The 27,054-nt window shown below is 36.3% G+C and overlaps 1 protein-coding gene across 3 annotated transcripts; it reads right to left on the bottom strand.

Annotated features, from left to right (window-relative positions):
• Positions 1 to 1,234: 1,234 nt before the first annotated feature.
• On the bottom strand, positions 1,235 to 26,921 carry LOC132784521 (protein CREBRF homolog). Of its 3 annotated transcripts, XM_060790186.1 has the most exons (7): positions 26,789 to 26,921; positions 20,633 to 20,697; positions 3,538 to 5,434; positions 3,259 to 3,479; positions 2,938 to 3,193; positions 2,749 to 2,874; positions 1,235 to 2,690 (listed from the first exon to the last, which is right to left on the bottom strand). In XM_060790186.1, the coding sequence occupies exons 3-7, from the start codon at positions 5,276 to 5,278 to the stop codon at positions 2,581 to 2,583; spliced, it is 2,454 nt and encodes an 817-aa protein (XP_060646169.1). In that variant the 5' UTR covers positions 5,279 to 5,434; positions 20,633 to 20,697; positions 26,789 to 26,921; the 3' UTR covers positions 1,235 to 2,580. The 3 variants fall into 3 exon arrangements, with proteins under 3 accessions (XP_060646169.1, XP_060646168.1, XP_060646171.1); XM_060790185.1 differs by lacking the exons at positions 20,633 to 20,697; positions 26,789 to 26,921 and adding an exon at positions 14,302 to 15,895; XM_060790188.1 differs by lacking the exons at positions 20,633 to 20,697; positions 26,789 to 26,921 and adding an exon at positions 14,984 to 15,895.
• Positions 26,922 to 27,054: the final 133 nt, after the last annotated feature.

Below are 27,054 nucleotides of genomic sequence, written 5' to 3'. Positions count from 1 at the left end.
GTATTTGTATTTTTTTCTTTCTTTTCTATTCTTTTCTTTTCGTAATTTGTAATTCGTATTCGTTTTGTCGTTACAATGTAATAGTAGTAATAATGAACAACACAGGTTGTGCTGCATTTTATTTATTACGCACATATAACATATTAAACACTGAGGAACTGTCGTGCTTACTTCAATGCCGCCTCACACTCCCTATTTGACAAAGGCAATCCTTAATCTCTAAGCAGCTCTTTTTATTTTTACATTCACATACTATAGTAAAATATGTGATTATTTCCACACACAAAACTTCTTGTACTCTTGTATTTAAGTGTTGTGTGTGTGTGTGGGTGTGTATAATGTATAATGTAAATTTGAATTCATATTCATATCACTTATGGATTACAAGCTCCTAAAAAAACATTCAATTGAAAACCCTAAACAAAACTGATGGCCAATTTGTTATGTATTATTAGTTTAAATAATTAGATTTGAACTTACAAGTAGTTTAATTCATATTTGATTTTCATTCTTTATTTGTTTACCCTTGTTATTTGTTGTAGGCCTAAACTAACAACTAGAATAGTACAATTTGTTTCGTCACGTGCTCAACTCGATAATATAGTGGGGATGATTTCGAGTGAAGTGCCTAAGTCCTAAGTTTTTAACTTGAATCACTTTTGTATTTTGTATTTTCGTTCTCATTGATCTCATCGATTTGCAAAAACAAATATTAAGAAAAGAAGCGCGAAACATAAACGCCTATTTTATTTTTGAATGTTTTGAATGGTTAGCAGCTGAACACAACTCGATAGCAGTTATAAGGCTACAAAATTTGTAGGTACAATTAGAACCTAAAGAAAAAAATACACACAAATAACTCAATACAAATATCACAAAATTAGCAACGAGGCTGAGCAAAAATCATCATCGAAATTATAATCAAAATTAATCATAGTAATTATTGATCAAAACAAAGCATGTATGTAGATTATGAACAGAACAGAATAGAACAGAATAATAAAACTCAAAGGGTGTTAAGTTGTTTTGTTTTTTGGTTTTTTTTGGTGTTTTGTATTTGAAACTTATTCGTATGCATTTCAAAGAGCGACCCGTAACTAAATGTAAGAAGAAACCAAAAGTAATGTAGGATTTGAATTTGAAGTTCAATCGTAGGTGTGTTGTTGTTGTTGTTGCTTATGTTAATAAATTATGATTTATACACGTATAGTATATAGATATAGATATATGTAGGTATATATGTATATATAGATAGATTATATTGAAGGTAATTTATATGCAAAATCGTAAAATATGATACGAATAATAGAAAACTTAAAAATTAGAATTGGGGCAAAACCAAAAAGCATATCGCAGCCAAAGGGTTTCACATTAACAAAAGACAAGTAAAATTATATCACCATGCATACATGTTTAAATATATGAACATATACATATTTATATGTGAACATACATATTTAGTCCATATGTATATTGTTGTAAAATTAATTAAATATACACATTTGCATAACACATTTCACATTGATTATGCATGTTTTTCGATTTGAATTAAATAATAATAGAAATTGTAAACTGCAACAAACTGCTGATAACCTAGTGGTAAGTGGTAATTGGTAATTGATAAATGGGAGAGGAATTTAGGATCAAGGGGGGTATATAACAAACATAATGTTAATAATAGTATATGCATGATAAAAGCTCTCCAGTTGGTATCGAATTTGTAAAAACTTAGTACTAAACATTGAACCAATTGTAACATTAATATTATTCATGTAAAGAAGCATCAAAAATTAAACAAAATAAATCGCACCTGATTACACACACATACATATGTATATGAGTGTTTATATGTAACTACCTATATCTCTTTTACATTGTTAATATGTTGACAATTGATCGCAATCGCATGCAATTGTTGAAAACAAATCAATTCAATTCTTATGTTGTAAACAGGTAAATCTGGTAGCTAAATCCAAGACGCATTCATTCAAAATTTCTTTCGCTTTTTCGCTTGCTTCTTAATAACATGTTTTCTTACTCGCTAAACAACTGACGTAATATTTTTATGTTTTTGTAATTGTTTTTATAGATTTGTGTGTTGATTTTTGTTTGTTTGTTTGTAGTTGCCTCTTTGTTTGCATTTTGTTTCGTTTCATTTCATTTCTCGGTTAGTTTTGCCAGGGAATTTCCAGGGAATCTTTAGCGCGTTTGACAAAATAGTTTCGACACATAGTTTTACATATGTGTGGCATATATCATCTGTTGCATGCTACGCCAGGCTCTTAAATCACAGTTACATCGTTCTCTCTTTCACTCACTCTCCTCTCTCTCTCTCTCTCTTTCGCTCTATCCTTCTCTATCTGTTATCATCATATCAACATAAGTATTTATCACTCAAGCAGAACATTTTCGAAAATGATTGATTGTTTGGTAAGTTGGTAGGTTGGCTTATTGTTTTTCTTTCGTTTCAGGTAGATTTTGGGGCGTGTGGATTGCGTTACAAGCTAGCTTTCATTTTTTTTTCGTGTTGGCTTACAACTAAAGTTGATGGGCGGTTCGTTATAGTTATGCTTTTTTGGTCTACGATGATTTACGCAGCTCCTCCAGGCCTCCGTTGGGCAAACCGCCACGCATGTTCTCCAAGACCTTGTTCACAAAATCAGTAGAGCCGCCCGCAATGCGTATGCCAGCTGTAAACATAAACATTAGTCATATTCTTGAAGCATATTTAAATTGCGTGTCTCTTACATGATGCTGTGCTATAAATGCGTTGAATTTGCAGATCCACCTCCTCGGTGGACTCGCCCTGACTCTTTGTGCGATGCTTGAGTGCCAGCGCCTGTTTCAACTCGGCAATGCCATTCATCAGACGCTCTACAATACACAAAATGAAATTTAAATTAAACAATCTAAGGAGGTTGAATGTCAGCTGCTTACTGTGCTCAATCTCCAAGCCATAGAGCTTGATCTTATTGGCCTCGTGTTGGGCCTTCTTCTTGAGTCGACAGGCTCGCGAGGCGAGCTTATTCTTCTCCTTGCGCGACTTGGGCCGCACATTAAAGGGCAGCTCCGAAACGGGCGTCATGTCGTTGATGGTGCGACTCAGCTTGTCCAACTCCTTGCCAATGTTGTGCAGCTTGCGTGCATTCGGAGTCAAATCGTTGCCATCTCCCTTACGCGCTTTGCCGCTGTGCTGCAGGGTTCAAAATAGAATAAATAGAATGAGAAAAGTCTTTTGACATCCGTTTGTAATCGTACCTTGTACACTTTAATGCCGCGCACGGAGCAGGTGGGACTGAACACCGGATCGGTGACCTCGTTGAGCACATGTGGATCCTCGAGCTTGGATTGGAAGACCAGACGCTTGCCCTTGGGCCCCTTGGCCTGTACGTTGTATTGCCAGAAGAAGCGCTCCTTGCCCTTGCTGCTACTCAGCTGATTTGGGGTTGAAGTGCGTGTCTCATCCTCATCGCCAGAACCTAAAGAAACAATGTTTATTACTATGAAATGTGAATTCGATTTCCAATGCTCACTCACCGTTGTCACTGCTAAAGTCATCGTAGTTGTCGCTGTTATCGCTGGAGGCATCATCGTCGTCGTCTTGCGAGAAATCAATGCCATCCGGGGACAACACGCTGCCCGTGCTCAGGGATGAGAAGCTCTCGGCTTCGGCCAGCGAGCCGGTGGATAGTAAATGCTGTCGGGGCTCACGTCGCATCCAGATGTGCTCGCGATCTAGATGCGTGGGCGCCGACGATGACAAGCGCGACAACTGTGAGTTCTCCACTGCGCCCTGATAGCCACTCGATTTGCGCACACTGCCCGCCGCCCCAGCCGTGATCACCACTTGGCCCTGAGCCGATGCACTGCCATTGCAAGTGGTTGTGGTGCTATTCACACTGCCGAAGCCGCTGCTGGCGCCACCCGGACTGAGTGCAGCGGACTGACTGAGCATGGAGTGACGATCCGGAGGTGAGGACATGACAATGCCCTTCTTCAGCAGCTCCTGCATGTTGCGTGACTTCACCAGCTGATACTGCGACCGATTGGCATGCGGTGGCGGCGGCGGTGTCAGCGGCGATTGCGATGCCTGGCTGCCCGGCGAGAAGCTCGAGCTCAGCTGCTGCGTCGCCGGCTTATGCGGTGTGCTGTGGAACAGTTCGAAAGTGTCGCCTGGCTGCTGCTGCTCTTGTTGTTGCTGGTGCTGCTGTTGAATCTGTTGGCTTTGGTTCAGTAGTGTCTGCAACTGTTGCTGCTGCTGTTGTTGCAGCAACTCCAACTCGAGTGGCGGCCCCACCAAGTGGTCCGATGTGTGAGATTGCGGCGAGAGTAAAAAGTTCACATTCTGCTGCGGCAGCAAGTCTTCAATGGTGCCAATGACATCCAAGAAATCGCCGCCATTCAAATCACTCAAATCGTTCGCCTGTATTTCGGCTTTATCGTTGGGAAAAATGTAATCGTCGTCTAGATTAAATGGCTCATTTTTGGTATGAACAATGGCATTGCTAATATCGCTCCACATGGCATTCGAATTGGGGGTCATCTCGTACAGCAATCCACTGTTGCTGACTACTTCCTGCAGCAGCGATTGCTCATGAACCGTATTCAGATTAAGACTGGCGCTCAAATCGGGCGTAAAATAGCCGCTGCTGGCAGCATTGCCACTGCTGCTGCTGTACAACGTCGAGCTGAGCGGCGAGGCTGCGCTCAGACTCACATCCTGCAGCAGAGTGGGCGACAATGAAGAAGCGTCCAGCGCATCCAGTCCAAAGTCGGATAGTTCACCCAGCTGCAGGGCTTGTTGTGTCTCATGTTGTTGCTGCTGCTGCTGCTGCTGTTGTTGTTGTTGATGCTGCTGCTGTTGCAACTGTTGTTGCTGCTGTTGATGTTGTTGCGCCATGCTGGGCAGAATGTGTAGTAGATGCTGTTGGCGTGGCGTTGTCGGTGTCAACGTTGGCGTCTCGCTCAGCTGATGATACGGATGATGATGATGAAGATGGTGATGGCTCTGATTGGGATTATTGCTGCGCGGTATGCTAATTGCTGTTGTGCTTAGCATCACATTTGATGTGTAGCTGGTTGTCGTGTTGTTGCTGCTGCTGCTGTTGCTGCTGGAGATGGCACTCGATGTTGAAATGTTATTGTAGTTGCCGCCTGTGTTGATCGTCAACGTTGGGGTGCCCAGTGAGTAGAGCTCGTATTTCAATGGATTGCTGCTGCTGTTGGAGCCGCTGTCAAAGAATTCCGATGACATGGGATACACCTGATTCTCAGTCATTGCGAGAGATCGAACGAATGTCGCGAGCGGGAAAGAAGGATGGAGATCCCGCTGTAACTTCTACTTCTTCTACCCTTCCCTTTCTCTCTATCTCTCTATTTAGTTGGGCGCCAGAGGCGCTAAAGCGCTGCTTTGAGCGCAGTTGCTTTACACTTGCTGAAATGAGATAGGATTGAAAGTTTATGTTAGTTGGTTGAACATGACATACCCGAATTTGTAAAACAATCTTAAAGTTGAAAGTTTGTGTTTGCACTTCTAAACTATATATATAAGCTGTGTTTAAGTTTTAAGACTGCAACTTTTAACCTTAGGTTGATAGTCAGCATAATGAAATTAGAATTTTCTATTTTAGTTCTTTTCTGCGGGTTAATAAAACAAACGAGAGATAATAACTTTGAAAGTATTCCATATATAAACAAATTCTGCATAAGTCAACCAACTCTATTGTTATATATTTAATGTTTAAAACCATTCTGAGGCCAGCGCATTTCCTAGCTGAAGTGTTCGCACAGAACTTTAATATATCAACACTCTAATGGGTATTAAATATGCAATGCCACATTCCAGATACCATTGCAATCCGCATATAAAAACCCGAACCGGAACTCTACTATAGAGTCGAGTTATATACATCGAGCAATGCCAGATCTGAGAACTATATGATATAAACAGCTAGACAGACAGATGTAAAATATGATTGATGGACTCGCTGCATATGAATGCCTAATTAGCAACGATATCTGAGAGAGATAAACATTAGCCACTTGGTTAATCCTATTTAAAGGTCTATAACCAGCGAATGTCTTTTTTGTTGTTGTTATTATTGCTGTGCTTATCGCCTTGATTGATAACGTGAAACGCAAAACTCATTTCGCTTTAAAATAAAAGAAATCATTTTGCAATTTTTTTGTTGCTTTGGATTTTTTGCGAAAAAAGTAAACCAAAACTAAAAACAACAAAGCAAATAACGCAAAAGAAAACAAAAGGCTCGTAATAAAAAACAAAAACTAACAAAACAAGTAATAGGGAATGCTTATCTAATGATAGACGAAGAGATACTCTATATGTGTCTTTACTACGATTTAGACTCTAGTTAGTAAACAAATTTAAGTAGCAAATATACAATACAAAGTAATTAATGTGTATTTTATATATTATGCATACAATTAATTATTTTATTATATACCCCATTTAGATATGAAAGGTATAAAAACTATGCCAAAATTAGTGCGTTCTCTTCTTGTTGCCTTAATCGCTTATTCGCCAGTTGCTTTTTGCCTTTCGCTAAGCAGGTGACTCTGCAATTTGTTATTGTTTCTTCCTTTCTTGTTCTTTTCGCTATTGTTGTGGTTGTTGTTGCCGTTTATAAATATTAATTAGTTTGTTTACAAAGAAAACGAAATTTCTGGTTGATTTTAATGGTCTTAAATTTTGCGAAGGAAAAATACATCTAGTATCTGGATTATAAATTTCTTGCGTGGTGCAATGCGAAAAACAAAATAGAAATGATATATTAATAATGAAATCGCACTGATTGAAACATTATAGCTCAATTCAATTTAAATGTTATTTTGAACTAACGAAATCACAAAACTCAACAAGTTCAAACTGCGAATTGAATTTGGAACCAAATGAACTTTGAGCGACTTGAATCCAAGCTTTGGAAAATGAACACGTTCATAATGTAACTCAAATAAACTGGAATCGGAACAAATAAACGAACTTTGAGCCAAGCTTAACTCAAAAGACTTAAATCAACTAATCAGGTGATCAAATTATTGGATTCTTTCCTGTAAAATTTCAAATCACAAGCTTTTAATTAAATGTGTGCTGTGACTGTGATTCTAATTATTTCTACATAATTACAAAATCAGCTAGTAATTCATCACATTCATTGGCGCCCCTCACACAAATGCACACATACGTACATAAGTGCTATATGTATTTGTGTGTGTTCATTGTAGACCTTGGAATTAATATCACTTACTCGTCCAAGCTTATCTTTCAGCCATTCCATGCCATGCAGTCAGCTCAGTTCAACGATAACTCGTTTCAATGCTGATAACATTCGTTTACACCAACGAACAATCGGATGTGAAGAAGGAGGCACATTGGACGTGGAAGTCGTGAACATTACCTCCCATTCATCAAGGTCACCCGACCACAGGCTGCAATCGACTTAAGCCACAGCGAGTTGAAGCAAATTAAACAAGCAAAGACAACGTGTAGCATCTAAAGCGGCACTTAAACAACCAAATAAAACAACAATTCAACTTTTAGCTAAATGATATGGCTTGCTTGTTTCGCTGGGGTTCTTTACAATATTCCTATTGCTCCAAGCTCGCCACTTCAACTGGGCCCCTCTTTTCCCTCTACACCCCTCAGCCGCCATTTAAATTGTTTAATATTCGTCAAAGGTTGCCGAACGCGTCGAAGGCCAAACAATGATTTTTTTTCGACGAACTTAAAGCGCCCCCTATGAGCAAATAGGTGAACCAAGCACCACATATATGTATGTATGTATATACTACATATAAATAGGAAACATACGGCGAATGCTTATGTACATAAAAAGCTACGAATAAATGAACAAAGACGAACATACGAAAATAATTTATTACACATTTTTTGTCGACAAAACTTAAAACAAGCAAACATTTTTTGATTTGGTGAACTCAACAACAGAGGAAGGAAAAGAGAGACAGAGAGAGAGAGAGAGAGTGCCGAGAAAAAGCGAGTCTGTATAATTATCATTAAGAATATTGTTAAAACAGGCGCAACAAATATCGAAACGCTAACAAATAAGTTAATGAACGCAAAATGGAGACGAGAAAACATCTGATGCAAAACATATGATAACAAAAATCAGACGTACTAGAAATACACAAACAGATATAGATACCATACATGTAAAAATAGAGTTGAATGCATTATAATTATATGTAATATATCTAAGTTGATATGTGTACAATATGGGTAAACAAAGCAAAGCGGAACACAGAACAAAAGCCGCGTGGGATGCACGTGAAAAGCTTTTGGAATTGAGTTGGGGGGTTTAAAGTACAACACATCGACTGTCTGAGGCGTGGCAAAGATACAACAACAAAATCGCAAAGCAGCTGCTTATTTCTTACAAGTTAAATGTTTCTGTATCTGTATCTGTATCTGACGTCACAGAAGTCTGATAAAGTACAAAAACACATATTTAATATGAGAATTGTTGGGTGAAATTTATAGCCAACTGCAGTCTGGCGGTAATTTCAACACATCATGCAATAATTATAAACAAAAATACATCATGAAAAAACAGTTAGACAGCGCCACGCTATCAACAAATTGAATTGAGAAGAACAACAAAGAAATAGCGACAGAGAGACACAGAGAGCGAGAGAGCAACGCTTTGAGCACAGTTATTAACCAAACTCAAGGTCAAAACTGTTTATTTTTTATATTTTGTTTTGAATTTATAATTTATCGCTGTGTTGCTTTTGTTTTACACTCAGACACACACTCAAGTACATACAGCGACGACGAGTTGTAAACAAAACTAGGCGAGCGATTGTAAAGAGCTTTTTGAGAACGTGGACTATGCCTCTCTTCCTCTCTCGCTGACGCTCACAATCTTTCGCATGTTTAGCACGCTTGACATTTGCGCTCTGAGCAACATATGTTTTCTGACTGTTTGCTTTTGTCGCCATCTTCGTTCGCGTCAAACTGTGTGTGAGTGTGTAAGTCTGTATATATGTGTATGTATAGTAAATAATCTAAAGCTTTTCGGTCGCTATGACTGGCGTTAGACGGGTTTTTTTTGTGAGTAAATAAAAATATATATGTATGCATATATTACAACAACAAATCGGCAACACTTAGCAAGCTTTTACATTTCACCAGAATATATACTAGACGCGAATGATTTCTTGTTTTGGTATACAAGTGAAAGCTCTTATTTAGTCCCTTTGAGCATTATAAAAAGTGTAAATAAACAACAATACATGTTATTAAACTAACTGGTTAAATTTAGTATCATTATATGTTAGCAAATACTGAGACGATTGCGTAAACATTTCGCATTATGAATTTCAAGAAAGATAATTAGATGGCAAAGCAAAGCTTTGCACTCTCTATGTTAAATTCTATGCACTGGAAAAGTGTCATTCGATCGCCACTTCCGTTCTCACTCTAACTCAAGCTCATCTTGACGGTGCGAGAATAACAACAATATCTTTGTCGTCATCACAGTCACATGTTCGAAGTGCATGCAATTTTTGTTTGGTTTTATCCCACTCTCTCTCTCGCTTGCTCTCTTCGCTGCATATATTTCTTTGTCTCCTACAATTTATGCAAGTCATTTTTGCTTTGGCTTTTGACTTTGCAGTGCTTTAATTAGGCACACGCACTCTCCTTCTCACACACACGCAAAACTAAGAAATGTATGTATGTATGTTGAGGTAGCCACCGCATTTTACCGCCAAGTGCAAGTTCCTTCTACGCGGCAATCGACTTATTTTTAGTTTCCGTTTTTAGGGCGCCAATTTCACAGCTAACCCGACTAAAAATAGCACTAAGGAATGCGGGGGCGCTATGTTTAGGTTCAGTAGTTCTTATACCATTAAAATATGCATAATAAATATTACTAGTAGACATGACAACTAATGAGCAACAAAATACTATTCCGCCTATTTATATAATAACATAGACAATACATTTTAGCCTGTCAGAATATATTATGTCAAAATGGGTTTAATGAACTAAAAAATATAAGAAGAATTAGAGGCGATGATAACGAGGGCAGTAACTTTAGATATCGCTTTGAAAGCTCGCACATTTGTATTTCATACAATTGTTAAGAGTAAAAGCACAAAAATTTAAATGTTTACTCTCTATACCTTCCCGACTCTTCCTCGTTTTCTTGGCTATTTCGATTCCCTCACCAATCAATAACAATGATAATTGGTATACCGCAAACAGGGCAAACAGCAAATGTGTGAGAGTCAAAAAAGGCTCGACTAAAGGTTACTCCTTGAAGCGTTAAAAACGTTTCAGTGAAAACTTTTACTGAAATAATAATAGTGTCTAATCTGTTTACTTATTCAATCATTACTTTTGGGATATTTCTGAATTTCTTTAATGATTTCTACTTATCAAGCCTTCTATCATTACCATTCGCAATGTGCCCAGGGTATGAATAAAAGAAACGGCAAACACAAATTGCTGGCTTGCTGTTTCGCTAATAGATAAATAATTAAAATCAATTTATATTGATTTAGTAACATATTTGCGCACACTGCTCGAGTACATGTATAGTATACATAAAATTAGCACAGTTCAGCTGAAATGTTAGACAAATACCACATCGAGTGTGAGATCTTAAAAGTTAGTCTATACTCTATATAGTATATTGCACATACGCAAAAGACTTGAAATAACTCGGTTACTTTCCACGCTAAAAAACAGCATTTCATATAGTATGTGTGCCTAAGTGTTTATTGTGTTCTTTCATTCCCATTTCCCATTTGCAATGCATATGTATGTACATATGTAACTTTCGATTCAATCGGATACATTGCAGGAACACGTGAGTTTGCTATCAGCAGACAGACGCTTTTACAGAGTCGTCTGGCTCTCCTCACTTATCAGCGTCCAGCCGCGTGCCAGTGACGAACAGACTGATAAGCCCATCATCATAAGCATTGGGTCAAACACATTGCATATGGGAATTTACAAGATTGTGTGACGTTAGGTTTACATGCACAAATATTTAATAAAGAAGCTATATTTGGAACCAACTAATGCCAGAACACACAGAACAAAATTAAAAGCTAAAGAAAAACATATTACATTTAAAAATACATTTTTTTATAAAATATTATGCTTTGTATAATATTTAGAACATAAAAATTATGGTCATATCTAAACAAATTAAAATATTTTAGTTAATAGTCTTTAACGAATTTGAAACATTGCTGGTAACTCTCGAATATTTCTTTTATCTTCAATCCCAACAGCTGGATAAGCAAAGCAGCAAAAAAGGAGAAGGCGTCACACACCCGCCCACATGTAGAAAACTATTTATTTTATTTCAGGCACAGTCTGAAATGTTTGCAAAAATTAAAAACAAATAACAACACTTTGTAGCACCGGAAATCACAATTGAAAACGGAATGAAACAAAAAAAACAAAAACATAACAATCTTCTAGGAATTGGCGTTATGAAGAAGGGATTATTAGGGATATGCAAAATGAGAACATTGTTTTTTATACAGTCGACTAAGTTATACTCTATTTACGGAATGTGTTAATTGCAAAGTCAGCACAAAGAGTTTTTAATGCACATCCATATACATACTATATAGACAAGTATAAGATATACTTTTTAAGCAATTTCACACAACAAAAAGAAAACAAGTTCGCTCAACGGCCGCATCCGTAGACCATAACACAACACACAATAAAGAAAGTTGAAGGCCGATGAAGTACAATGACCGTAGTATTTTTTATATACTAGAGACAACAAATGTATGTACTTAGAATTCATATAAAACATGTATGCATATGAAATATGCATACTATATATGCATAAACCGTATTGTAGTATATGGAAATTTGTAAGGCAAATCACTCGATTGGTCATCAGCACATTGAAACTATGTTAAATATTCACAGACAATCGAAGTGAGCGATAAACGGGAAGAAATTCGAAAAAATGATGCAATAGCAGCCAGAATGGTAATCATCATTTCATCAATAGGCTAATCAGCACAATATGGAAATAGCTACATATCAGTTTATTAATTGATATGTGAGAAATATATATTTAAAGTATACTTCATATTCTTGTTACTTCTAATGTTAGAAAGTTTCATCAGAACATTCAACTATTTTTAACGAAAGTGTAGATTTCCCCCAATCCTGTGAACCTATCTTTTAATCATAATTTCATTTATTGCACGTTTTAATAATATTTTAATAATATATTATCAAGCATTATATCTCTCATTATGCCACAATAAAAGTGTGGCAATAATGCTTAAGCTGTATCCCAAATATTATCAAACATATATATATATGCAGCATTTGCCAATATTCCACAGAATCATCAGTCATAAATTTATCAAGTAAAGTCGGGAGCTTAAAGCACCTGCTGTTATCATGTATTTATTTACATGTATATTTACCATGTGATTTGGTTTTGTTTTCCTTATTGTTATTATTTTCTTTTTTATTTTGGCTTTTTATTACTGCAGTATTGCGGTGGATTGCTTATCGTGCGCTCAACTGTTGAGTCATTGATGTAGCTATATCAGCTATCTGGAATATACATATAACACAATACATACATATCAAGTGATATAGGAAAATGCAACTTCTATTAGCCTGCTTCAACTAGCGAAATAGCGATTGTCGGCAGTTAAGTCAATTACGACTAAGACGCCCAACACAGCAGCTGAGACAGCTGGAAACCCACTCAAAACCCAATAAAGAGACATATAGAGAGAGACAGACAAAAAGATAAATAAACTGTCGGCAGCAGAAACGGAGAAGCTTGAGAATAGTTGAGTTTGGAGTCTGTGGTTTAAGGAATATTTAAAGAAATTCTCTACTGTGGAATATCTGATATTCTCCTAGAATTTACTATTTAGAATTTTATACATTTTTCCCTATACGATATATGTTTTTTAAGTAAAATTGTAATACCTACAATTATTTTAAATAAATCTTTTATATGGGAATTAAAAAATATGAAATGATTTATATGATTTTCACTCTACAGAAAAATTTTTAAATTCCGAAGCTTTTACTGTTTCATAACACCCTCTATTCATAGGGTATAAGAACGAAATAAGAATTGTTAAGGGGACAAGTGTGAGCAGCGTCTTCTATTGATATTTACCCAACATATGGACATTTAAAGCATTCTACACAATTGAGGTTTCGGGTGTGTTGTCAAGTCGTGTCGAATCGAGACCGATTTCGATTCCGATTCCGATTCGAGAGTCAAGCGCTATTCGGCCTTGAATTTTTCGCTCACTGACACTGAACTCTGAAAACGACCGCAGAGCAGAATTGAATTTGAAATTCACATTCAAATTGAAATCAATTTCAAATTTAATTTCATTTTAGGTCGCCTCTTTTTCGTTAGGCAAAAATCATTTTATTGTATATTTCGCTCGCTTATTGATTATTTGCACAAATAGCAACAAATGAAATACACAAGAAATAAAAGGCCCAATTCAAATAAATACACGCATATCATCAATGGGATTTTTATACAATCGACAAATTTCGAGATTTTTACTCGTTTTGGTTTCCTATGGAAAATGAGTTTTATGTGTGTTGACTTTCCCTTTGTCTCGGACTCGACTCTAGACAGGAAATTATCAAGTTTTGAGAGCCATTTCATGGCTCATGGCCTATATACATAAACAAATGCGAGCATGTTTATAGCTCGACTTTGGTTTTGTTGCTGCAACGCGTTTCATATTTCACGATTTTCGATTTCGTTTTCGATTACAACTCTGAATTTTGAGAAGTTCTTGTGTAAATATCTGAACTGGGATGAGTTGACGTTTTAATTGCCTTGGACTCGTAAATTACCAAATTTGACAGCTAGAAAAAGTTTGAAAATTAAATTGGAAGCATGATTCCAAAGAGCAATCTAAATATGATCTATGGCCAGAGATTTGTGTTTAAGTATTGTTGAGTCTGTTTTTCATTTGTAATACAAATTTGTTTTTTGGCTAATGAGGAAATCAATTTGTCCATAGTTGATCCCTTTCAACTTTCTAAGCCATAGTTGGGGAAAAGAAATTGGACGATCCCAAACATTTTTTTATAACATAATCTCTTAATAACAAACTTTTTTATTACATAATCTTTTAATAACAAAAGCGAAACCAACTATTAAAAACTGTTTGGCTTTTCCCTAAAATTAAAACCGGGTTTTCATCGCGGGTTTGCAAAGTAATAATATAATACAATAATTATTGTATAGGCATCTGGCATTAAGAAATGGAAATACCAACCTTATTCGACTGTGCTATACAAAAAGTATAAACAATTCCAGTTGAGAGGCAGTAGAGGATAGATAGAGTTGTAAATCGTCGTCGATGTCGGCGTCGTTTATGAGGCAAACTTTTGACTTCCGTGTTCAACACAAATTGTAAGACGATGAGGAAATATGAAAATTGTTGGGAGAATTTATACTCGCCGCTGTGTTTATTTAAACATTTCTGCTACTTATAGAAGAATTGTTATTGTTTATTTGCAGCCATTAATTAATTTATATGCATGAACACGCGGCGCAAAGGGAAGAAGCTTGTTTCTTCTTCGTTTTCTTTTATTTTGTATTTTATATGTAAATTGTGTATTTCATTGTTGTTGTTGGTCACGCTTTTTGTTGGTTGGGATTTTAAACTGGGTCACACATGTGGCGATTAAAACCGACTGAAATATGTGTGTATAATATTTAATATAGCACATATACACTTAATCATAAGAACTATGCACACTTTTGTATCAAATTTGATAAGTTAAATTAGTATTTCATATTCAGGCTCGCGTCTGGCGAATCTTATCAGCTTGTCACCAGAAAGCAACAAGAAACAACATACATACAAATACGCAATGTACATAAGAGCTCTAAGAATTGTTATATGCATGTACTTTTAATAATACATGCATGCACACAAACGCAAATACACATACTTTTATGGGTTATTGTTGTTGACGTAAGACTTGAAGTTTTGACATTGAAAAGCTCCGCGCGAATAGATTTTTTATATTTTTTTCTTTTGGTTTGTCGGGGTGTTGTTATTAGAAAACACTCGTGTTCGACACTTGATGGCACACACACGTTAAATCCAAATATATATCGTAAAATATTATTGTGTATTATAATTATGGCAAAAATTTACAACAACTCTGGAAAGCTTTCGGTGTTATCGTTTTGTTGTTTCTTTTTTTTCTTCGATTCTTTGTTGCTGTCAATTTTGCGGGGATTTCGACCGAGCAGCTGAGCGCGTTGCGAACAACTGATCAAAGCGTGCACAGAGAACGTCGACAACGAGAGCAGCCGAAGTAAAGCTCGCTCTGCCTTCGGTCGCTCGCGTGCTCGTATGTGAGTGAGTGCGTATGTGTGTGTGTGTGTTTGGCGTCGCGTCGTGCTTGCGTCGGCGTCAACGTCGACGTCAGAATTTTTGTAGTTAAATTCCAGCACTCTTCAAATTTGGCAGCGATTTTTTGTTGTTTTGTTTTTTATTTTTGTTTGTTGCTTCATTTATTTATGCAAATATAATGGACCTTTTTTATTCTTGCTTTGCTCGTTTTTTATGATTGAATATTCTGTTTCATGCTTCTTGTTGTTTTCTGCTGTCTTGGAAACTAGTTCGCGCTTCTCGCCTCTAATCGCCTTAGCAAGTTTGTTTAAATATTCGATTATATGTACGTGTGTTTGTGTATACCATATGTCTGAACCTCAAAAGTTAATTTAATTGGAACTGGAACTCGTATGATCAAAAAGCGCGAGCGATTTGTTTGCGTTTGTTGCTGACTTGTTTTAATTGCTCGCTAATTGAATTATGAGCACAACAACTATACACAGTTACTTTTTAAGTAATATGCATCATATACTATATCATTTTTGTATATATACAAATGTATTTACATTTATTTACTTTGATTTGCACGCGCTGCATTGACTGACGTCGTTCATTCTATCAGCGCTTTTTGTTTGTTATTGTTGTTTTTGGTATGTACACTGACGACAATAAAAAATAATTTGTTCTGTTTTATTTTGATTATCGCACTCGACTGAGCTCTCTACACACTAATACACATACACAGGCAACAATAATGTGCTGTGCTCGCGTTTTGTGTCGTCCGCGCTTGTCAAACGTTCTTGACCGATTGTTCAAAGTTTTGAAAAGCTCAGCGACAAAAACACGCGAAGCAAGCAACAGTACAAGAGAAAGCTTCCGCGCTGCTGGCTGATTTTGTTTTGATTGTTCAGCTGTGCAGGCGCAGCATTTCCAGAGAGATAGAAAGAGAGCAGTAGAAACGGCGCATGTCGCTCACCCACACACACACGCATACAGTGTGGTTTCATGAATTACCGGCGCTGGGGGGCATGGCGCGAGTGGAAGTGGGATAGAACGAAAGAGTCGCTGCTATGGTACAGTCGACGTTTGTTGTTGTTTTGTTTTGTGGCTTTCGCATTTGTTGCTCACTTTGCGAGATGGACTGTTTATGTTTTATTCCCAATTTGATTAATAAATAAATTCATTTACAAAGCTTCCGCTCTTGCTCTTTCTAGTTCTCTCTAGTCTCACTCACATACACGTTCACATGTGTGCGTGTGTCGCTGCCCACCCGTTTTTTGACGTCACCTTTGTTGTTTACTTCGGGACCAGTCAGCTTGTTTTCATTTTCTTTGCGCACTATCATTGTTATACCCGTTAGAAATATGTTAGAAGGGTACGATAGCTTAGTGCTAAGAGTCAGGAGGGAATCTTAAATTTTTTAACGTGGAAGGTACTAATGAATCAAATATAACGATTGGGGCTTAAGAACGGCTTAGTTGCTGCGGTCACACTATTTCATAGTCAGTCATCTTTACTATCGGTTTCTTGTTTTCATTTTCTTTGCACACATTGTTATTTGTTTTGCTATTGTTTGTTCTTTTTTCATGCAAATTTTTGTTATGAAATTGTCTGGCACTTTGATTTGTGTTTTGATTTTCGCAAAAATTAAAACTAGTTGAACATTGCAAAAATATACTATATATAATCCATCGACATGTTTTTATTTATACGAATGAAAGAAAGAAATAAAGCAAAAGGTGCAAGCATCGAAAACGCGCGCGTTTATAAGCGATGCATTTTCGCTGCCTGCTGACGTTGCGTTTTTCAATTCTTTATTGGCTTGTTTATAAAAAGCACAAAAAAGACAGAAATATAAATAAATAAATTGGAATGCACACAACAATAGTAAATGTGCACAGACTTTTTGTATGTGTTTATGAATTGAATGCGAACGTTATTTCAATTAGTTTGCAAATTTGACATAAAATGATGCAATATGACATATTAAAGGTGTAATATAATCCATTAGATAGCCGTGTTTGCATAGTTACATATATTTGCAAAATGTGCTGATCGAAAGCTATTCAATTTGAAATATGATTCATTCATTTATCTAAGACTAAAACGATTCATATGTTTAGGTTACCTAATTTCGTTTAGCTCAAATTGCAGTCATGTTGATAATGAAAGAATTCGTCGCCCACTTCACTGGAAAAATTCAGCGGTGATGAAGGTTTTGATGGCAATCGAACTGACGCACGGAAAATTTGCTGAGAGAGAAAATCACAGACATGTCCTTGGAATGGCAAAGTGCGCCACAGCAAAACAAAATACAACAAATAAATAAAATAAAAATAAAAATAAGGAACACGACACGACAGGAGCAGGCGTGTATCAAGTAAATACTCGCATATGTTCGGGAGAACCTCGAAACATCGGGAATAGTCGGTTCCTGTATACATATAGAAGTGCCAAGGATGTCACACGCTCGCCCACTCCAAGGATAAATGATTGTCAAGGACGTGGGCGCCGGTATCCTTCAAGTATTTACAGCAACGCCCACGTTGAAGGCGCTTTAGAGCTTTCGCAGCCTGCTGCGTGGGTGTGACCAGAGTGACGAGAACACCGGTTTTCTTACTTCTCTTTCCATACAAATTCACATCCATCCCACATTCCACTTTCACTTTCCTTTCGTCGCGTCTTCGAGTTCAAGGCAGTGCAAAGCATCTGTTGTTGTTGCCTACATTTAGGCATCGCCACGCCTCCTGCCTTTTTTGGGCGTCGTCATTGTGGTTTTCGTCGAGTTACTTGTGTATTCCATGTTCAATTTAATTAAATGCAAAGCTTTTGAAACCCACAGCATTAGCAAAAAAGCCGGCTGCCAATTCGATTGACATTAATATTTGTATGTATATCGATTAGTGTATCGATAAATAAGTACGCAATTGGTGAAATGTGACAACACAAATACAAGTGCAGTCACAACATAAATAACAGAAAACTATTTTTAGATTCTGGTGGAGCTGAGTATATTACAAAAACTTCGTCACATTATTTTCCAAATTGTTTTTGTTATGAATGTGCAGAAACACAACAAAAATGCGACCGCAGACTTGCAAGGACATCAAGGGGTGGGTGGAGAGCGGAGGCTATGGTGTTATGGTCGCTGTGGCATTTGGCCTTGGGGTTGTAGAGACGCATTTCGTAGTAGCGTGGGTTTTATTATGCGAGAGCATGCCACACTGCCATGGGGTCAGAGGGAAAGAGAGAGAACGAGCGAGAGATAGACTCTGAGCGAGAGAGCAACTGTTCGTTTGTTTAAGGATTTCAAGGGAATTCTGCGTCGTAACTTTTCAACATGGCAGCCAAATCTCCACAGCAACCCCCAAAACACCCCCCAACACATCTTTTTTTATGGGGGCAGCCGGCGAATGTGTACATCGAAAAAATATATGTATATATAAGGTATATACTATATCCTTTGTATATACAGCATGTTGGCGTTGTTGTGACGCGTATCGATTTGTTTATGTTTATTAAATGAAGATTCGCAAAAAAAAGGGGAGGCACTTTGGGGGCCAAGAGGGTGCGAAACAACATTGAAAACTTTCACACTCTATTCTACATATTTTAATGCTTGTTTGTACTTATTAACAAAGCAGTTGGGGAAGAACACAATGTGTATTAAATTTCTGACAGGTAAATTCAGTATGTAAGGATTGAAGAGATTTTCTGGGAAATATAATATGAAAAGCTTATGCGGAAATTGAAATTTCTAAAGCATAGAACACATTTTGAAGCTTCTATATAAAATTGAAGTATGTATATTAAAAAATGTAAATATGTTGTATAAATTGTTTATTCATTATGAAAGATAATTTTTTAAAAAGAGCAAAGCAGCTCTTATAGTAATTCTTCATTAAAATCGAATGATAGTACTGGAATATTAATTTATCGGAATAATGTCAGAAAATGCTCCACAACTCACATGCACTTTTCATGTGATTGATTCAGCGAATTCAAATAAATAAATAAACAACAATATGGCCATATTTGTGTTGATTTCTTGTGTTGTTTTTCTGCTGATTCGTGTGCTTAACGTTCATTGGCCCCAAAGCACCGCACACACCAATTATAGCCAAAGCTCTCTGATAAAACACAATAACAACTCAACACACACACAAACAAATACAATTTTCAACAACTAAGCGTTTTCAGTGTTCACATCGTAGACGAATAATAGACCCAAACAGACAGACTATATGTATAATATGTGTAGACCTCAAGCCGTTGGCTTTTCCACAGCACCAAGTTCAGTTCAAGTTCAGGGTCAGTTTGCTACTCTTTTTGAAGTAGTTTCTTCACTCTACAGACAGATAAATACATACAACAATATATAGCATTCTATATCGTACATTCTGCTTTATCTATTATCACATACAAAGATCGCACGTCATAGCGTCAACGCATATAATAGAAATACATTTTAGCTGCTAAACAAAGTTCAATTTGAATCATCTAAGGAAATTAAATTAAGCCAAAATGTGCGAAAGACAAAGTGAATGGCAATGTGGGCGACATAGTGACAATTTGGCAAAGAAAATTTCCATGGCTATTTTAAATATAGAGCCAACGCATGTTTCATGTGAAAAATCTGCACTTGGTGGGCGTTTGAGAATCGCAAAGAACGGCGGGTGCTTGCAATTCTTCAATAGATAAGACATAATTGTTATTTAGAAATATCAATATTGTGACAGATATGCATCGTCATCCGCTTGACGAAGCATTTTCCCATTTTATCATGCAATTTCATAGTATTTGTATTTTATTTCTATTTTACAGATAGTCAAGTGCAATCATACATACTAGATTAGATAAACTGAAAGCTGACAGAAATATAAATTCTTGCAATTTCCACATAATTTCTATAGTTTATAGAATAATATTAAAGCTAGTCATTTTAATTGAAAAATTGTATAGCCTCCGGAACAAAGAGTATTTAAGTATTTTCTTATATACATACAATTCAATTGGCATAGAAATTTTGAATTTCACAAGACGATCAGATAGGTTTAGACTATTAAATACCCTGCTTTGTCATATATTTAATATTGAATTCACTTAATTTTATTCAGTTTCATTTCAAACTTAATTTCATTTTCTCCTAATATGATTAATTTAACTACGAATATGTTTAATTTATTTATAAATGGCGTAACTTCAATAATTAATTTTGTTAGTTCCTATAATGCTATTTGTTAAGATAAATTCTTACCTTTTAAGTTGTGAGTAGCTCAAATTTCATATTATAGATAAGGCTAAGGATGACCAAATTGTCGCCTAAAAGAAACAAATAAAATAAATTAGGATAAAAATACATTATAAATGAGCTTTTTAACCTATTTACAAATAATGGAATACAGCAAACTAATGGGTATCTCAGAGTCAATACTTCCGACATGGTAATCGCAATTGCAATTGTGGCGAGGCGAGTATAAAACTTGGGCGGTGCGGTTCATTGATTGCAGACGACATCGGCGTCGACAACACCCGCCGACTACAGTATGTTTTATTTTATTTTTTTATACATAGTATGTTTGACAATGCGGAAGTTGTTGAAATATAACAAATCCAAGGGGACACAAAGAGAACTGCATGTAACATACACATATATATATGCTATACAGATAGATATAGAATCGTATCGCGTTCTCTGTGTCTGCAGTTGCAACAAAGCGCAGACAATCGGCCTATGTCTATTTACATATACGCGTACAAGAATTATCTGGCTGAGTAATTAATGGATCTCATTTAGAGCGTTAATGTCAGCTCAGATCGAAAAAAAAAAGGAGCATTTCACTTCAACTTACCCAAGAAGGAAAAAAAGAAACAAACGAAATGCGATTACAGAAAGCAAACGATGCGAAGCGAATTTAACACAAAAGTTTAAGAACAAGGATTTTTGATGCGAAAGATGCTTGAATAACAACTATCTAAGGATTGAACAATAATAATAACACGTCATATAGCGAAACACTACTACCCTAAAACCCCTAAACAACAAAACAACCGGAATACGCGACGCGAACGAACGGAGCCGACACAACCGACCTGTCTGAATTGCACTCGATAACTGTGTCAGTGTGTAGCGACGGAATGCTTAGAGAGTCTCAGACTCGCAGGATGCTCTCCTGTTTAATGTTGGATGTTGGCGGCGGGGCGGATTGCCGATTGGAACAAAAGCCACCACCATCACCACCACTACCTCTGACATCAAGCAGCACAAGCCAGAGAGGCAGTCAACCAGTTGGTCTGAGCCTGGCGCAAGACGCGAGATAATAGAAAATACACAAGACCCAAAAAGAATCAGAAAAAGTCTATTAGAGTGCTCGACTGGCAGATACCCGATAAAAATGTTGTAAAACTATAAAATTACACTTTGTTTTTAACTGTGAAGTTAATAATGTAATTGTAAATATATTCTGAACCATTCAAAAATGAACTTATCTTAGTTATATGAAACTTGAGTCCCAAATTGAAAAAACGAAAGACCCAAATTTAAGACATCCCTTATCTGATTACATTGTTTCGCCTGACATTAGTAGTTATGAAAATCTTTATAACTATAACATACAAACTGATATGTGACTCAATTTTCCCAAAACCTTTCACTTATTAAGAATAGTTGGACCTATGTATATATTTTATGAAGTTTTGGTTCTTAAAATCTTTATGATTATAATATTCTTCTAAAGAATACTAGATATGATATGCTATGGAAATTGAACACTTTCTTCTGCCTGTTGCACACATCTTCGACAAACACTAGCTTGATATACCCCATTTAACCTATTAATAACTGGTATGAATGAGAAGGGAAACCCTCGAAAGACAAACTCACCCCAAGCTAAAGACTCGTTTTCTTGAATGGCATCGCGAAATCTTTGTCTTGCCTTTTATTTTCATCGATTTAACTTACGTGTTTGCCCACCAAACTACGCGGGGTGGAAAGCGCTTGCGGCGATATTCTATGTCCTGTGTTATGTCCTGTGAGTGAGCGCATGAGCTTGGCAACAGGACGCTCACAACTCTCTGCTATTGTGCTGCCTCTTTTACAACTTTACAACTAAATTTATTACTCACTTCTGCTGGAGTCATTCAGACTATTGCCAAAGTACAGTAAGGCTTGCAATTTCTATGGGTTTTTCCTGCTGCGTTGTATTTTGGGGGAGTTGGGAAAGATTCGATAAAATAGAAGTTTAAGCTACAAAAAACACCGTAGATTAACTAAAATTTAGCATTATTAACCAGTTAGATCACCTAATACAATAATAAATAGAGAAAACTAAAACTAGTTCTAAACTAATTAAAACTTAACAAGGAATTTTTAAAAAAATAATATAACAAGTTTAGGAAATCTTAACTAAAGTTGTTTTTGTAATATTAGACTGTTTCTACTATTCAAGATGAGTTCATATTTTTCTTGTCTTCCCAGTTCTCAGTTCATCCACTAGATCAACGTTCGGTTCCATTTATTCGCGATTTTTCTTGGCCTGGATTCGAACAATGGATACGAGGTAACCCGCTGCCCTATTTACTGCCGGGATGGGACCATCTATGGGATTATTATTATTCTATCGGTATGTGTACGCTTCATGCTAATTCCAATTCCAGTTTGCGGAACAAAAGCAGCGAGCATAAAAACTTTAACTTTTGTCTGACTGGAAAACAGAGGAGGAACGTCCAAATCCGTGCTGAAGTGAAACAAGGTTTTCTCGCTGGGATCTATACAAAAGCAAAGACAATAAAGACTAAGCAACCCTATCTTATCTAGATATACCGTGTATTTCTACTATTAAGGGTGTAATAAGTTCTCTATTTAAGCTAGAGTTTGAATGTACGTTTCCTATAACAAAGCAGATTACAGGGCATCTAACTGTCGATCACGCTCCTTCTTAACTGTCGCGATCTTTAGTCCTTTAAGGTTACATTTATGTGTTCCCAGCTTTTCACGAGTTACGTTAAGTACTTAGGATTTTTTTCTTTTGATTCTATTCTCCTCACCCAATTCATTTCAATAGAAATGTAAATAGTAAATTTTAATAATAATTGAAATAGATTTGCCCACGAAAATTGTAGCGTTATCTTTAAGGGGTGAATTGCATCCAGGAACTGCATGTGGTAAAAAACTCCCAGCATAATTTCAAAGTTTCTTTTCAAGTCGATCTATAGAAATTGTTAATCGATTTTACGGTGCATAAATGAAAACCTTTAGCAAATTGCTTTCACTCAAAAAGTTATTGCTTTAATACTTAAGGAGCAAATGATTTGAAATGTAAATATGGCTTCCTTAAAATCAAAGATATAAGAAGTTCCCCTTTTTATTGGAAAACTTATGCAACTCGGTTTATAAGACAATCACAAATCTCAAATTAAAATTTTTTTGCAAATTACAATGTCTAAGCATTCCATTAAAATATAAAATGTTTTATTTTTCTTAATAGAAGGTGTGGGTAATGTTATCTATGTATACTTTTTGAAGAAAAAATCTTGTCTAATAAAATTCTTGGGAAGATTGAGTTTTAAAATGCAAATATGTTTATCCTATCAAAATGTATGAAGATAAATATTTTATAGACTTTCCAAGAAAAATTGAATTAAGAAGAACATTTCAAGTTTCAGCTTTCTCTCCAAAAGTCTACAAAAAGCTTCTCGATCCAATTACTGTTATAATAAATGGAAAACTTGATGAACTTTTCAACACAAATTAAATTAATTTGCAGTGTCACTGGCTAGCTGCATTTTGATCCTAGCACCGCCTCTCCCCCTTTGACCATTGAACCATCGGTTACAGCTGAATTTTCTTTGTATTTTTAGCCCATTGTCTTCTTACGGTTACGTAGAGATTTGCACGTGTGCACAAATTAGCAGAACTGGTTCCAATGTTTTTTTGTTTTTCTTGAACCGCATGGAAGTAGTTTCTTTCCGGGGCGCTTTTCCTTCTTGCCATTGTTCTATAACAGAAAAACGTCGGGCGGCAGTTGGAAAATTTTCTTTTATTTCCTAGACGCCATGTGAAGTCGATGGATGGCATTTTAATTTGCGAGGTATATTTAGAGAAAAATCAAAGTTCATCAATTATATTACCATTCACAAAGTTTCAGTATAAAACTAAGATTTTCCTATACTCGAGCTCTAAGTTCAACCCTTCAATGAGTCACGGTGGTAAATTTGCCAAAAGAATAAAAAAAGAATTGAAATTCCGTAGAAAACTATGAGTAACAATAGACATTTGAATACGCTGCTGTAAAGGAATTCTAAAACGCTTAAAAAAAAGAGAAAGTTGAAAGAACTCCGCTTAGCATTTGTTGAATCGTAACATACCCCCGAAGGGCTAGAAGCATGTTAGGGGTGCACAACGCACACACTCAGCGTGAGATGCGTGTAAATTCTCTAATTTTCATTACAATGTCACTGGGTCTCTGGAAGCACCCTAAAAACGCCAACAGCCACCAAGGCAAGGCAAGTGAGAAGACATTGAAGTAAGTACCAAAAGTACCACAGTACCGAAGGACAAGGGTTGAGGTTTAAGGTTAAGCTTTAGCCTTAGCACGAAGGGGAGCTAGCGAAACGTAACACGAAAGCATAAATCACAATTATACACACGCACACACGTGTACACGCCGTTTTCTGGGGATGTTTGGACCTGCGGAGCTGCAAGCTTTTGGCGGCCACGTGCAAAACGATCAAAGCTTGCAAAATGGCGTCCCTTGAAATCAACAACAATATTAATAATGACAAGCAGATGCCTTTAGTTGAAGCACTGCCAAAGATCATGCATGTGAATGCTTCATTTAGTTGTACTCTATAACCTGGGAGTGGAATATCGTATGTGTTCCCATTTCAAGGAATTCAGGGCACTACCGCGATTGTCCACATTTGGAACTTTGTACCATTTACTTATTTTGGTACATTCACTTTTGTACCAAAACTGTTGCGACTAATTTTTGTTGGTATAGCGAATCACCGATTTCGTAATGGTACATTTCTAAGGTTCTAGTGTGTCTGGGTATATACACGCATACCTAAGTGTTTGGTTTATCATTTCCTACTCGACTGTATAGTAAATAAAAGCTCAAAACTAAGATTTGATTATCTACGCCTTTGAATATAAGAAATAGTTTTCATTAATTTTAAATTCCAAAAAAAAGTAAAGTTCTCAAATGTTAATTACAAAGTATTAAAACATATTAATTTTAACCAATTCTTAAATAAATGATGTGTTATTTGATTGCACAACAAATACACAAAAAAGTCTAAAGTCTCCCCTGAATATTTATAATATATTCTGTTTCTTACAATGTTTTTCTTTAAGCACATTCACTTGTTTAAAAAGACAAAGTCCAATTATCCTGCACTCCTATTTTGTAATATTAACAAAAGTAAGCATTATTTATTATATAAACATACTTATTATTTAAATAGTGCTCTAAAATATTGGTAATGAAATCTACACTTATTACTAGCATTTGAAAACTAAAGTTTTATACCATTTGGAAACAAGTACCCACTTGCAAAAAATGTACCTAAGCTTGTAGAAATGTACCGAATGTACAAGTGATATTAAAATTCCTTATATCAATGCGAAAACATGCACTTTAAGCGGGAGGGCGTCGTGCCATGAATGAATTTCTTAAGCGGAAGTGTGTCACGCTGTCAATGTGTTCACGAGAGAGGAAAAGAGAAAAAGCCAGGAGTGAGAGCGCAAGTAATAGATAAGTAAGCTCGCATCATGCAGCTCGCACACAAACACATGCATATGCGTACATATACAATCATTTGGCTGGCATACATTTTGCAGCAGCAAAAAATTTTCGCGCCAATTTGTGCAACAAAAAAAATGTGTAGCATAAAACAGCAAGAGCAACACAAAAGCAATAACAACTACTTTACAGCTGCAACAACGCGAAACAGGTTTGCAACGGCTGACTGACCGACTCTGTTGCCATGGTGAAGGTTGCAATAGAAGCAACAAACAACAAAAGCAACAATTCGAGCAACACCTCCAAATACAACCACAACAGCAATAACAACAAAATAGTGGTGACAATGCAACCAAAGTCGCTTGTGTACAAAAAAATGCTGGCAATAACACGTTTTTGTTGTTATTATTTTTTATTGTTTGCGTTTATGGCGAACGCTTTTATGCTAATAAGCGGAGGCGTGGCACTACTACACACGCACACACACATACATGCATGTGTACACTCTTGTTTTGACACCAAATTGTTACGCTTTATTCTGTTCACCAACAACAACGATATAAATAAAGCAGCCTTTACTTACATTACATACATATACAAAACAAAGAAATTCTTACACAGCACAAAATATGCATTTCAATTTAGTTATTTAATCAACGCTTACCCACCTGAAAATTATGCGATATTAGAAACACAGTTAAATTATTTAATTTTACAATATGAAATTTCTTTTGTCTCTTTTGTATGCGACGAGTTTCAAGTTTTTAAAAGGCAATCACAAAGCAGCATGCAGGTGTCGTTGAAAACTATTTACCATTCGCTTTTACGCTGCTATTCTACACACAGGGTTGCATTTGGCGCGCGCGCACTAACCTGCGTCGCTTCAGTGCTGCACAACGACCCTAAATTATCGATAACAAATCGGTTTTGTTTT

The sequence above is a fragment of the Drosophila nasuta genome, chromosome 2R, assembly GCF_023558535.2.
Source record: "Drosophila nasuta strain 15112-1781.00 chromosome 2R, ASM2355853v1, whole genome shotgun sequence".
Taxonomy (NCBI): Eukaryota; Metazoa; Arthropoda; class Insecta; order Diptera; family Drosophilidae; genus Drosophila; species Drosophila nasuta.
This window is presented reverse-complemented; position numbering and strand designations above follow the sequence as displayed.